The 15,096-nt window shown below is 49.0% G+C and overlaps 1 protein-coding gene across 1 annotated transcript in view; it reads left to right on the plus strand.

Annotated features, from left to right (window-relative positions):
* The first annotated feature begins 9,681 nt into the window (after positions 1-9,681).
* Positions 9,682-15,096, plus strand: part of Prdm14 (PR/SET domain 14) — a 13,789-nt gene continuing 8,374 nt past the window's right edge. The window contains exons 1-5 of the mRNA XM_021222421.1: positions 9,682-9,735; positions 10,973-11,645; positions 12,144-12,197; positions 12,296-12,453; positions 13,840-14,110. Coding sequence (XP_021078080.1) covers positions 10,994-11,645; positions 12,144-12,197; positions 12,296-12,453; positions 13,840-14,110 — 1,135 coding nt within the window. The 5' untranslated portion in view covers positions 9,682-9,735; positions 10,973-10,993. The remainder of the gene's footprint in view (positions 9,736-10,972; positions 11,646-12,143; positions 12,198-12,295; positions 12,454-13,839; positions 14,111-15,096) is intronic.

Raw genomic sequence — 15,096 nt, forward strand, 5'->3', positions numbered from 1 at the left:
AGAGAGAGAGAGAGAGAGAGAGAGAGAGAGAGAGAGAGAATGAATCCAGGAAGATTACCAGAGGCAAGCAGTCAGTTCCATAGAGCCCTGCAGAACTGTTGACCTATAGCCCCGAGCCAGCTGTCCACATTCCCTTTCCCTTTTTTCTTTTTGGATACTGGCCAAGCCAAAGCAGATTATCTCTAATATTTTACAGAAGCTACCACACCCCGTTGTGTGGTTGCTTACAAGAGGTGTGGGTTTTCATCTCTCCTGTCTGCCTCCTCCAGCGGCATCTGAAACTCACTGTGCAGCAAAGCCTGGCCTTGAACCCCTCCTGCATCTATCTCCTATGTGCTGAAATTGCAGGTGTACCTTATCACCGCAGGCATCAACCCCGGATTGCTCTCTTAAGAAACACTGCTAGCTTGCTAGCTCGTTCCTGCAGCCACAAATACCAGTCATCCACAAGTTCTACCCAGGGGCTGGTGACAGGGAGAAGAGAACTGGTGGCCAGTCAAAGCCTGCCTAGTTAGGGTGCCCAGCAGCATCACCAAGTAGAAATGATACGTCATGATCGGTCCTGATCCAGCGACACCGTTCAGCAAGTAAAGGCATGCCTGAACGTCATGGCAGGGGATTAAGCGACTCCTGCAAGTTGTCCTCTGTCCCAGTTAGAGTTACTAGCACTTCACTGCTGTGATGAAACACCGTGACCAAAGCAACCCAAGGAGGAAAGGATTCAGCTTCTACATCACAGGACATCATCAAAGGAAATTAGGACAACTTAAGCAGGGAGGAACCTGGAGGCAGGAACTGATGCAGAGGCCATAGAGATGCTTACTGCTTCCCATGGCTTGTTCAAGCCTGCTTGCTTCTAGAGCCCAGGACCACCAGCCCAGAGTGGACCCCTCCTACAATAGGCTAGGCCTCCTCCATCAGACTCTCTCTGATGACTCCAGCTTGTGTCAAATCAACATAAAATGAGCCAGTACCATCTCTGACCTCCACACGTGTGCCAGGGTGGCACTTTCATGCCACTAGCAAACATCTGACCCAAGAAACAGCACCACATAACCAGGGAGACGCAGTAACTGGCTAGCTGACACAAGCCAGACTTCCTCATCAGCTGCTACAGATATGGCTGCCGCAGGAATCAAGTGGCCCGAGTGGCCAAGACAGAGCCTATGCGTGTGCCCAGTGGTGAGGCGGTTCACTAATGACAGATGAATCTAGAGCCGCTCTGACTGCTTCCCCTTTTAAGCCTAGAATACACATTCTAATGGCAGCAAACCCAGTGAGAACAATTGCCCACTGGGGGGCCCCAAACCCTAAGCTAAATAAACATCAGTTGGTGACCAGAAGAGGGAGCAGAGCAGAGCAGCAAGGCTGGCCAGGTCCCCAGAGCATAGCGCTGACAGCTTAAGGCTTATGTGGCAGCTTCTGGTCCCTGGTCTTTCTTTCATACACTACTGTTTCCCCTAGCCTGGCCCGGGATGTCTGCTTGACTCTTCCCACAGAGGAGAATTCTAACCGCCCTGAGCAGGAACAAAAAGATCTCCCCTCTTTTGTTCTTTCTCCCCCACTGCCTCTCCCAGGTTTTGGGACAGGATCTCTCTACACAGCCCAGGCTGTCCTGGAACTCTGTAGACCAGGCTGGCCTCACGCTCTACCTCCTACCACTAGGATCAAAGTCATGTGCCACCATGCCCTGAGGATCTTCTGTTTCTGATGCCAGCCAGGTATATGGGTACTCATGGCAGCTGACGAGTGAAATCTTGGAAGGAGTTGATATTTCCTGAAGCCACTGAAGGAGCCTTGAAGGTCAGCTGAGGCAAACTCTCTGCCTGGGGCAGAAGCCTCACGGGTAGGAAGCCTCCGAGGCACAGGCAGGTCTTGGCTGAGAGCTGCTTTCAACTTCAGGTTTTTCCTGAGGAGCAGGAATGCTTGCCCAGGTGCAGTCTCTGAAGGCTGACTTCTCAGCAAGCTCCTGCAACAGTGGCCTGCAAGAAACCACACCTTCTGTGGGCTGAAGACTGAATTTATCGGGTGTCAGCTGTGCTCAGTTGGGTCTGATTGACTGATATGGGTATGCAGACAAGATTAAAAAGCAAGCAAACAAACAAACAAGAGCAAGCCCGATGTGGTCCACTGCTCATCTGTCTGAGCTCGTCCGGCCGCTCTGCTCATCCTTTGCCTGGCTGTCTGCCTTCAGCCAGAGACCATCTGAAACTTTGAAGTGGACAGTGGAGCTTGTGGGAGAATATAGTCCAGTGTCAGGGTTTCTTTTGCTGTGAGAACACCATGAGCAGAGCAAAGGTGTTCTTTCCCATTATGACCCCCGAAGTGTACTCCATCACTGAGGGATATCAGAGTAGGAGCTCAAACAGGACGGGATCCTGGAAGCAGAAACTGATGCAGAGGCCACAGAGAAGTGCTGCTTGCTGGCTTGCCTGCTTGGCCTGCCCAGCAGACTTTCTTACAGTACCCAGACCACCAGCCCAGGAGAGACCCCCCCAACCCACATTAGGCTGGGTCTTCCAACATCAATCACTAATTTTTTTTATTTTTTATTATTTATTTATTTGTTTGTTTGTTTTGGTTTTCTGAGACAGGGTTTCTCTGTATAGCCCTGGCTGTCCTGGAACTCACTCTGTAGACCAGGCTGGCCTCAAACTCAGAAATCCACCTGCCTCTGCCTCCCAAGTGCTGGGGTTAAAGGCGCGTGCCACAATCACTAATTAAGAAAATGCACTAGACCGCGGGCGGGGGGGGGCACATTTTCTCAGCTGAGATTCCCTCTTCGAAAACAATCCCAGCCTGTGTCAGGGGGACAAACACCAGCCAGCATACTCAATGACAAAGCCCTATTTGTGTGCACAGGGCCCCTTGTTCAATTCCCAACACTATAAGAGAAATTAGAAATTCACTAAAAATAAATTCTATCTATCCTGAATGTTTTAGCTCAACATGTGTCCCAAGAAACCTTGGAATTCTTTCAAAGTCTCGTCTTCTAGGATAGTACTTGGCTTGATCGAGCTTCTCGTGCACTGAGAGAAACAGGCTCCCTGAAAGCTACTGACCCTGCCTGGGTTCTCCAGCAGAGCCTTTCACCTTCCCTAAAGCCACTTGGAGACCAGACTCCTGCCCTTGGCAACAGTGCCTTCTGGGAAGGCAAACAGAAGCAGACATCTGACAGGTCTCCAACACCTCCCTGTCCTGGGGGTGCTCCCTGTCCTGGGGGTAACTCCTGTTAAAACTATTAACACTGTTCACAAATTAGCTAGCCAAGCCTTTGGTGCTTTCAGCCTAGCTGCTTGAAGCCCTCCCTCCCACACAGCTTATTGTAATGACCCCTCCCACCCCTCTCCAGTAACAAAGGGTTTATTTACCTTGCCTGAGGCTGTATCACTTACAACCGCAGCTTTAGAACCTTCTTTGGGCCCAATTGCAGTATGTTAATAAACCATAGCTTATTTGCAGTTGAGCTAGAGTAGATTCTGTACCTCTGTCCACCCATCCATCCTTGTAGGTCCTTCACCAGTACCATATTCCTTTTGTAAAACAGAAAAAAAAAAAAAATCTAAGCTGGAATAGATCTAATGGCCATTCCTGCTATATGCATGCTTAATAATAAACAAAACAAAACAAAAACTTTTTTTTTGTTGTTTCAAGGAAAAAAGAAAAGTATTGTACCCAGATTCTTGGGCCATCTAAACATTGAGGTGTTTTGGAAATAGGCTATCTTAGAGTGCATCCCAGTCAAGGTCAAAGACTTAAATCTAGTATGGTGTAGTAGTAGCAGACTGTCCAGGACAAAAGGCTGAGGTGCCTATTTACCATACCAAAGAGAACCTAGCTGCCAGGTTCCCCCTGCCTCCCTCAGTCTCCGCCTATTGCAGGGCCCTCCTGGCTGGGGTACCCAGCCTTTCTCAGCCTGGCCTGCCCCTCCCTGTAGAATTCTACCAACTTGGTCGTCTTCCCTCTTTCCTACTTTCGGGCCTCCAGGCTGCTGCACCTGATTCCCCTCTCTCCTCTGCCTTCCCCTCCATCTCCCTCCTGGTGCAGCCACTCTGGACTCTCCCAGATGTGCCTGCCTCTCTCTGGCTGTGTGCTCTTCCACATATCTATAATAAAGTTTCTCCTCCACCACACCTAGGAGCAATCAGGTCCTTCCTTTTCACTTCCTTTTTTCATACATCTGGTGCCAAAACCGTAAACTAATCATATTCCTTTCCCTTCAAATTTATTTTTCATTGTCTAGATGCTAAGGGAAGTGTCCAGTCCAATCATTTACCTGAAGCAGGACTCCCCTGCAGAAGCTCTGAACACCAACATAACCCCAAACCCAGTGAACTTATGCAAGTCCAAAGCAGCCATTATAGAAGGTTTAAACTGACTATGATCATCAAAGAAAACACGTGGGGACGGATCTGGTTGCAAACTGTCTGAAGACGATCTTGAGGGGGATGCTACAGTTTCTTGCAAGTACAAAGAAAGGCCTTTCTTGTGGCCTAGCAGGTCTCTTAACATCACAAGGCTGCCACTCCAGGACTTAACATCACAAGACTTGCCTCTGCCAAGTCAAAGGCTGAGAATGTCTTACCTGCTGTCCCATCACTCCCCGGGAAAGCATGCCCTTAAGAGCCAAGAGCAAAGCTCCCCGTTCTTACTGGAGACCAAACTCTGGGCTTCATACCTGATACTATGCAGAGGCTCTGTCAGTGAGCACAGCCCCTGCTGTGGGGTAGAATATAGCCTGGTTACTGTTTGCTTTCTTGCATAAAAATGTGTCCCTACCAAAAAGGTAAGGCCTTGGCAGTTCCCCAAAGCATACCTACTGTCTTAGCACGGTACCCACTCCTTCATTCCCAGCCAGCACTTAGGAGGCAGAGGCAGGCAGATCTCTGAGTTAAAGGCCAACCTGAACTACAGAGTGAGTTCCAGGACAGCCAGGGCTACACAGAGAAACCCTGTCTTGGAAAAAAAAAAAAAAGGAAGAAGGGAGGGAGGAAGGAAGGAAGGAAGGAAGGAAGGAAGGAAGGAAGGAAGGAAGGGAGGGAGGGAGGGAGGGAGGAAGGGAGGAAGGAGAGACAGAAAGGTACTTGCTGTATGGTTTCATTGATATGAAGGAGAATGAAGGAGGGTGAGCAATGTCAGCTGTCAATAGGGAAAGAAGAAACACAGCATTGTCATGGGAGTGGAGGCAAGGGTTACTTGGGAAGAGACTAAAGGACTTTCTAGTTGGCTATTTTTCTTTTCCCTAGGCTGTCCTCAAACTCACAGACATCCCTGTGCCTCGGCCTCCTGTGTGCCCGGTTGGGTTACAGGCGTGGCGGCCACGGCCGTTTTATATTCTGTGTCTTCAGAGGCTGTACAGTGGCTCTGGCTTTGTGCAGGTGTCAGAGTTCATAGGACAGCTAGGATGCATGGATGGACCTTAGGATAGGTAAATGTTTCTTCGGAACACACAACCCCCACTGAGGAGATGGCTCACACACTTACCGCATCACGAAGACTGGAGAGTGGCTCTCTAGAAACCTATGTAACTATCCGGTGGGTGTGACAGACATGGGGGATTCCCCAGTGCAAAGTGGTGAGCCAGACTAGCCATAGCAGCAAGCTCTGAGTTTGATTAGAGACCTTAACTCAAGGGACAGAATTGTTAGGATTCTGTCTGGACTCCACCCCCACAGTTACCAGGCAACAGCCAGGTAGGTCTGGCTCAATATAAAAGGGGCTGCTTGCCCCCTCCCCTCTCTCTTATTCCTGCTTCTTTCCCTTGCTTCTTGCCCCCTTGCTCCCCCTCTTTCCCCCTCCCCTCCCCCACCATGTGGTCATGGCCTACCCCACTTCTCTGCTCTCTCCCTCTCTCTGCCTTTCTTTGCCTCTACTACCCTCTTAACTCCCCTCCCCGTGCCCTGAATAAACTCTATTCTATACTATACCGTTGTGCAGCTGGTCCCTCAGGGAGATGGGATGCCTTGGCCGAGACACCCCCTACCCCAGCACCTCACCACACCCTCATAGATTATATTTTATATCTTTATCTTTTTATAATCACAAGAATAACCAGAGATGATTCCCAACTTCAATCTGAACTCTTCACATGAACACACATATTCATGTGCATACACACCCAGATTCATAATACATTTATATGCACACCACACCACACACACACACACACACACACACACACACACACACACACACATGTGCGCACATGCAGAGGGGACTGCAGATGTTGCTCAGTTGGCAGAGCATTTGCCTTACCAGGGATGATCCTTAGTGTGGTCCCCAGTGCCACATGAGCCAGGCATGGTGGCACACACCAGTCATCTCAGCACTCAAGAAGTAAGAAAAAGAGGACCAGAAGTTCAAAGTCATCCTGAACTATGTACCCAGCTCAAGGCTGCTTAGGCTACAACAAACAACAATTTTTTCTGTAAGTGAATACTAACTTTTAGTTAAACATGTACTCGATGAAGTGTTTAAGGGACAAAGTGTGCTGATGACCCTCAAAAGGATTTGTGCGGCTGGGTGTGTGGTACACACCTTTAATCACATTTGGAAGGGAGATCTTCATGAGTTTGAGGCATGCCTGGTGTGCGTAGCAAGCTTGAGGGTAGCCAAGACTATATACAGAGAGATACTCTCTCAAAAAAAGCAAACAAAACAAAAGTTCTGTGTGGATGTGGATATCTGACCAAGAACCTATATAGACGGGACTTTGCTAATTGGACATAGTATTAAACTGACTGCTAGTGACGTTTGTGATGTCTACAGAGTAAGGCCTTCTCTTTAGGGGTCGAACCCCTTTCACAGAGGTTGTCTAAGGCAATTGGAAAACACAGGTGTTTATATCTTACAACAGTAACAAAATTAGAGTTAAAAATAGCAAGAAAAATGATTTTATGGTTGGGGTCATCACAACATGAGGAACTGTATGAGGAACTCTCTCTGTAGCCCAGGCTGGCCCTGAACTCAGAGCCCTGCCTGCTTCTGCCTCCCAAGTGCTGGCTTTAAAGGTGAGCACCACCACACCTGGCTTTCCTTTGGTTTTATTTTTAAGACACAGCTTTGGGTGGTTGGGGAAGGAGGTGGGGTCTTGGCGAGCTGGGAGATGAGATGGCATAAATATGATCTGAACACATTGGACAACATTCCCAAAGAACTAATAAGGTTATAAACTCGTCAAAACAATGAAAATTTGGTCTAGAAACTGGGTAAGCCAGCTGATTTCTACCTAGGAACTGCTTCAAGGCTGGGTGGGAAGCACACATTGGTAATTGTGTAACTGTTTCCAGAAATTGCTTCAAACACGGTTAAAAAAAAAAAACAACAGTTGAAATACCAGGTAGTTGGAATGAAGTCGACCCTAACTTACTGGTGAGAAATGGAAGCAACTGAGTGGTAAGAAAAACTGCAGCAAAGTATAGCTAAAGGCTGGCTTCTTGGTTAAGAGTGCTAGAGGCTCTTTCAGAAGACCAGAGCCAATTCCCAGAGCACACATAAAGGGCTCACAGCCATCTGGAACTCCAACCCCATCCCCACCCCACCCCACTCTCCCCAGGCATCAGCTAACCAACTGGTGCACAGACAAAACATCCACACACATAAAATAATTTTCAAAGTCTTGAAAATTAAAGTATAATTCTGTTCTTATCACAAATGCTGTATATGTGCACCTAATCATAGCAACTGGAAGACTGAGGCAGGAGGATTGAATTGGCCATAAGTCTGGGTTACATCGTGAGAGTAGCTGTAAAGAATAGGGAGGAGGGAGGGGAAGAAGGGAGACTGGTATGCAAACTATTGGATAACCAAACGAGGGCTCTATCTCTCTCTCTTTTTTTTTTTTCATTGAACTCTTTTTTTTTTAAAGATTTATTTATTTATTATATGTAAGTACACTGTAGCTGACTTCAGACACTCCAGAAGAGGGAGTCAAATCTTGTTACGGATGGTTGTGAGCCACCATATGGTTGCTGGGATTTGAACTCAGGACCTTCGGAAGGGCAGTCGGTGCTCTTATCCACTGAGCCATCTCACCAGCCCCTCTATGTCTCTCTAACTGGTCTGGCCCTCCCTACTGTGCAGGTCTATTTGCCTCAAAAGACAGAACCCTGGATTTCTAGTCATTCCCACTTCGTTTCGGAAAATAAAGCGCTGCCTCACCCTTCGGATCTGTCCTGCGACTGTGAAATGATTATGGATGTTAGCCCTGTCGACCGGCGCAACCGCATTTGACGCTACTTCTTCGGTGCTCAGGCCCGGGGAAGGCAGAATGCATTGCTCTCCGAAGCCCGCGCATATTCGGTCCCGCATATTCCTGCTCTTCTCACGCGCGCCTCCTCACCAGGGACACAGGCAGAATCAGCGCCGGGGCTCTGAAGGGACCAAGGAGGCGGGAGAGCTCCATTCTCTGCTAGTTTTTGGAACCCCGGGCGGCTTCCCATTTAACTTCGTTTTATGAATAGTAATCAAATCACTATCAGTCCCAAGGTGAAAATGAGTCTCTCCCCTCACTCATCTCAGCTCCCCGTCTCCCGCCTCGAGCCAGGCAGCCGGCCCTATTCCTCAAAGAGGAACTGGAGTGATGTGGAACCTGACCAAGGTCACCAGCTTCGCCGCGGTTTTCTCCACCCTAGGTGCTTAGGCATGCGGATGTGAATGGGATTAAACGCTCCTTTCTCTGTATTCATCGCTTGCAAGGAGAATAAAAATGCAGTCGTGAGCACAGGTACAAGTCTGGACCTAAATTCTCAGAGCCTCAGGTCAAGGTCGCAAGCCAGGGTCAGCCGAGGAGGTGTCCTGTGAGGAGACGAGCTCTCCGCCACCAAGAAATAAAAGCAGCAGAAAGGGCAAAAGGACCCCCAGGGCCTCCGAAGCGTCAGCTCAGTTCCCCCTACCCTGGACTCGCAGGGTGTCACTTCCCAGCCTCTAGGACAACGCCTAACTTCTCAGCAGGTGACGAGCCTACCTGGGTCTCTGACAAATTTGACCAAGACTAAGAACAGGCTTGGCCTCCTAGATGCCAGTGTGTGTGTGTGTGTGTGTGTGTGTGTGTGTGTGTGTGTGTNGTGTGTGTGTGTGTGTGTGTGTGTGTGTGTGTGTGTGTGTGTGTGTTCCGCTCTAAACTCTCCAATGCTAGTCCAGGGTCTGTGAGAGTGGGGGCTGTGTATTGGTCGCTCTCTCGGCTTCCTACACCCATCCTTTTAGGGTGTAGTGTGTGTGAGGGCACAGAAGAATTTATTGGGTCCCCAGGCTTGTTTAGTGCTCACGCCGCCGCCGACACTTCTGGGTTTGTGTGTGCATGTGGTATATGTGCATGTGTGCGTTTACACAGAGAAGGTCTTATTGTGGACACTGGGTAACATTTGCCACACTCTGACTTCCTGACGTCGCTAGACTGAAGCAACAACAACAACAACAACAACAACAACAACGCCTGCCCGTGCAAGATGGGCAATCGCACTTCAGAGGATTCCAGGTCTAGAGAACTGTTAGGTTAAGTGGGTGATCTCTGGGGACCTAGAGAGGAATCCAAGCGCTCGCCAATGGCCGTGGTGGGCGGGGAGAAGACTCTCAGGGGACCTCCACAGGCCTGCTCTCTGCTACTGCCTCCCTCCCTCTCCAAGTACCCTGAGGCTGGATCTGCACGCTCCCTCTTAAAGCCCGCACAGCCCTCGGGGGTTTTCGGAAGTCCAGGGTCCTGAGACCCAGCGGGTGCCGCCCTAGCCTTGGCCTGAGGTAGGTCTTTGGCCCTCTGGAGGGACGGACCCCCGAGGGCTACAGGCTTCCAGCGCGGCTGGGAACAGTGCTCTGAAATCGCTTTGAAAATTCGTTTTGCAGTTGTTTGGTTGTTTTTCGTTTTTTTTTTCTTTGTTTTAGTTAGTTGTTTTTGTTTTTGTGTTTTTAAACTTCGTAATTGGATTTTGGCTTTCCACCTCCGGAGCCGCTTGTCCTGGGAGTTAGAGCCTGCGCTGTTCAGGGCTCAGAGGGAGATAGACGGAAAGGCCTGCGTGGTGGCTGACCTCTCCTCCTGGCCCTATGTTCCTTAACTTCTGAGTCACGACCCGGGTTGATTTCCTTATTGGACACATTGATCCCAGACCTTAAGATCCTCGGATCCTACGGGTCTCACTCCTCAGCCTTGCTGTGTGGCTACTGAGAAAGAAGCATTTCGGGGGCCAGGGTCGCCGCGGCGGAGGGAGGATCGGCGACCACAGAGACATCTCTCTGCTACCTGGCCTGGGACTTGTCATTCCTGAGTCTCCAGAGGCGACCAGGGTTGAGATGGCTAGGGTTGCCAAGAGACTGGAGATGTGGCGGGAAGGGGCACTGGGCGTGGGTCTCTAGAGGGAGGAGGCGTACGGCTCCCGCGGTGCTGTCAGGCCCGCCGGACTTGCTGGCGTTTCGCTAAACTCCTTGGGGTGCCGAGTCGACTCAGAACCCCTGCTGCACTGTCCCACCGAGAGCGCACATTTCTCCTATCTCGGCTGCATACTCAAGAGCGCCTGAAGCCACTGCCTGCTCCGAAGCCGGTACAGGGTCTGGCCCTAGTAGCTTGGCTGAAAAAAACCGCTCTTAGAGAACTGGGCGGGGGTGGGGGTGCGTTTCGTTGGGCTGAGAATTAAAAGAGAGACGAAATTGAAACCCGTTTTGTAAGAGCGGGGTTGAGGGCTTAGGGGGGCGGGGTCATCAGCATTCCTTAGTCAAGGTGGTTTGGGGGAGCAAAAGAGAAGACGACCTGAGCCAGCACCTTCCAGTCCGGTGACACCGAGGCAGATTTTCGTTAGAGGTTTGAGACGTTTGGCATTTTATTTTAGTTTGGTTTGGTGTGGGAGTTTGTGCCTTTTGTGTTATTTTTCCGAGTTAAGATTGGCGGGATCGAATTGGGAACTTTGGTCATTGACTGTGACGGGGTGGAGGGAAGTAGTGAAGACCACCTAAGACCCCCTCACTCAGCGACCTCGGTTTCCCACAGATCCGCAAAACTCAGCTTGCGATGGCCTTACCTCCTTCTGGTGTGACCCAGGACAAGGCGAACTACCTGCCCCAGAGTAACCCTCACCACCTGACCGCCTACTACGCGCATGCCCCAGGCTACAGTCACTTTAGGAACCTCGCCACCACCACCGAGGAGGATTTTCAACCTTGGAAACTGGCAGCCGCAGTGCTTGAGTCCCAGGCGATGGCCCCTCTCAGTGCTTTTCGGATGACTGCTCCCTTGTTGAACCCGGGTCTGGCTGTTCAGAGCGATCTGCCCTGGTACAAGTTGTCACCATGGAACCGAATTCCTCAATCCACTCCCGAAGTACCCCGATTTCTAGACAGCACTGAGCATAGGAGCAGCGGTTCCAGCAGCCAAAATTTGGTCCCCAGCGGCGGCGGCCAAATCAGTGCTCAGTGGTGGGGAGCTGAAAATTTACTTCTGCCATCCCCGGTAATTGCTTCCCTACTACCTGCAGGAATTAAGAAGCCCCAGTCAATATCTGTCTCCCAAACCTTGAACCAAGAGGGGAAGCCGCCGTTTTGCGGCTTCAACTTCACAGAGGAGGAACTGCGCTTCGTTCTGTACGGAGCCATCGCTAGTCCAGAGCACCCAGACGAACTACAGCATGCAATTTCAGGTATCCTGGTTCCCACAGAGAGTTCTGGTAAGGAAAAATACTTTCTGGGTCTGGGTTGGGTGGAACAGGTCCGGACCAGGCTGTATTAAAATGTGGATGTACAGTTTGGGCAAGTGTCCCTCTAAACCGCCTTCTTTGCTGGCTTCTCAGGGTCCTCCTTGCCTAACTGTGTAATTTCTGAGATTGCTTTTAGTGAGCTCTGAGGACTAAAAGTGTAGTGGTTTCACTCGGTGGCTTTAGGGATGTACAAAGTATCTACATGATGGTCTCCAGAAATTCACACCTGGCAGCTCTTTACCTCAGAAAGCATTGTCTCTGACTCTCAAGTTTGCAAAATGGAGTTCATTACCCACCAAACCTCACCCAGAGGGTGTTTTGAGTCTCAAATGAGCAACAATGTACAAAAAGCCTGTGTCAAGGCCACAGCAGCAGTAAAGGCTAGAGGATACAGACAGGTCAAATCTAAAGCGCTCTGTGGGAACTGGGGGAACCCCCTCGGGAAGGTAACTCACTGTCTTTTTCTAGGGTCTAACCATCTTCATAAAACCCTGGACAAAGACTCCCTTCAGCTTCCAGAAGGTAGGCTGCACTCCTTGCCTGGATTTATTTCCCACAAATAAATCCTGACTCTGCCGGGGGCTCATTCTACTTTCCTCTCCTGCCTCTGGTTCACCTAGGTCTCTGCCTCATGCAGACAGCATTTGGTGATGTGCCACACTTTGGCGTGTTCTGCAGCGACTTCATTGCCAAAGGAGTGAGATTTGGACCCTTTCGAGGTAGAGTGGTCAATGCCAGCGAAGTGAAGGCACACAGGGACAACTCTCGGATGTGGGAAGTAAGTGTGTTTCTGGGGGGGGGGGGTCTGCTGAAACTGGGGAGGACAACCTGAGGTTGGGGGAGGTGGTACCCTTGAAGGCCTTTATTGAGAAAGACATTGGTGTTCACTCCAGCAGGACCTCACTCTGTATGAAATCCACTTTGTAGTGGGTCAAGTAACTTTAATCTGTACCGAACAGACGTGGAAGTCCATTTAAAGAATTACCACTGTGTGTTTTATTTACAGGCACACTCAAGTATTTTAAATATGGTAGAGTGTTAAAAGCATGCTACAGGAAAGAAAGATAAGTGGTAGACTTTCGTATTACTTACTTGTAAAATTAGCCAAGGATTAACAAAACAAGTGAAGCCAACACTCTCTAAGTTAGTGCCTGTCCAAGGGAGGCCGCTGTGATAGCAACTTCTCATTCACAGGAGCCTCTTGTCAGAATACACCAGATGACTTGAAATCTAAATGCCCTGACCCTGAACTTCTAGGAACATACTTTAGGATGATGACCTGTAATTTTGGCAACGCGGAAGAGCTGAATTAAACAGTAATTTATACTAAATTGTACTTAAACTAAGCAGCTGCACTAGCTGCTCCATCCCAAGGCCTCCACACTGGGCAGAAGAGAGAATTCCTCAGCAGCTCCATCCTAAAGAGCTGGGCTCAAATAAGACCGATTTCTTTCCCTTTCCCTTGCTTATAAAGTTAACATACACTACAGTAGAAACTCGGGGATCCAGAATGTGGTTTTTTTTTTTTGTTTTGTTTTGTTTTTTTTTGGCTTTTCAAGACAGGGTTTCTCTGTGTAGCCCTGGCTGTCCTGGAGCTCACTCTGTAGACCAGGCTGGCCTCGAGCTCAGAAATCAGTCTGCCTCTGCCTCCCGAGTGCTGGGATTAAAGGCGTGCGCTACCATGCCCGGCTGCATAAATTCAGTTTTAAAGTATGTTGTTACATAGTCTATGGAGGAACTGGAGAAAATGCTTGCCTGGTATGCCCAAAGTGCTGGACTCAGTCCCCAGTACCGCATAATACTGTATGGTGGCACACATCAGCACTGCAGAGGGAGCAGCAGGTAGATTAGAAGTTCAAGGCCATCCTCAACTATATTTTAAATTCAAGTCCTACCTGAGACCCTGTCCAGAAAAAAGTTTATACACTACTTCTTATACAGAAATCTGATTTATAGAAATGAAATGTGTTCTACAGTAAGAATTTGGGTGTAGATGTTAAATTTTCATTTTATAGATCAGACAAAAGTAAAACAAAAGCAAATACAAAGAGCTCATGCCTTTGCGGAAGGGGCAGGGGGGCTTGATGGTCCCTGAACTCAGGAATCTGAGGGTCCAAAACAAAATAAACACACAAAAAACAACTGCATGTCTCATCTTATTTAGATTTTTGAAGATGGTCACCTGAGCCATTTTATCGACGGCAAAGGTTCTGGGAACTGGATGTCCTACGTCAACTGTGCTAGATTCCCCAAGGAGCAGAACCTGCTGGCTGTGCAGCACCAAGGGCAGATATTTTATGAGAGTTGTAGAGACATCCACCAGAACCAGGAACTGCTTGTGTGGTACGGAAATGGCTATGAGAAGTTCCTGGATGTTCCCATGAGCCTCCGTGTCACTGAGCAAGAAGGCAAGCAGCTGTCTGAGTCCTCTGAAGGTGAGTGTCTGCCCAGTGAGAAGCTACTAGAACACTAACTGGGTTCCCTAGTGTCTCCCAACATAGATCCCAGAGACTCTGGAAGAGGTGGATTGGCGCCATCTTTTTTTTCCCCCTCCCCATTCTTGGGAATAAAAGACAAAGAATGCATGCCAGCATATTGTGGGCTAACCAGTTTGATCCAATCCTGCTCAGGCCAGCTCTCTCAAATGATGAGCTACAGTAACTTAGTGAGGTAGAAAATCAATTTAGTGATTGAAACCAGCATAAAAGGAAAAAAAAAAAGAAATTAGAATAGAAAATATTGATGAGAATCACTTAAGAAACTCTGTTGTTAAGCTCTTGTTTTATATAGTTACATTATGCGTTATCAGGGCGTCCAGTTAAAACTATTTTCTCAGGCTGAGGCCTCATGTTTCCTAGACAAGGACTCTACCATTGAGCTACATACACTTCCAGCCTCGAAACTGGATATGTTTGTACACGTCTTTAATCCCAGCCCTTGGGAGGCAGAGGCAGGCAGACCTCTGAGTCTGAGGCCAGCCTGGGCTACAGAGTGTCAAGTTACTTGGGGACATGGCCTCAAACAAAACTCTCAGCACTTCCAGCCCCCACAATAAGATTTCATTGTGGCAAATTTGAAAAAAATGCTGGACTAAGCTCTCTTCTCTGCTTTTTTTTTTTTTCTTTTTCTCTTTCTTCTTCTTTTTTGAGACAAAAATCTCACTATATATCCCGGATAGGCATTGTACTCAGAAACTTCTGCCCCAACTTCCCAAGTGCTCCTGACTGTAGAACTGTGTGTGAGTCTGTGTGCGTGTGTCTATGGCTGTTTGCAAGTGTGCATGTGTGCGTGCCTCTGTGTGTGTGCGTGTGAGTGTGTGTGTGTGTGTGTGTGTATGTGTACACCTGCAGAGCTTGTGGAGAGGCTAGCTAGCTCTAATCACAGGTGGGGCTGAGACTCTGCCTCTCACTCTGTGTGTGTG

Source organism: Mus pahari, chromosome 22 (assembly GCF_900095145.1).
Source record: "Mus pahari chromosome 22, PAHARI_EIJ_v1.1, whole genome shotgun sequence".
Taxonomy (NCBI): Eukaryota; Metazoa; Chordata; class Mammalia; order Rodentia; family Muridae; genus Mus; species Mus pahari.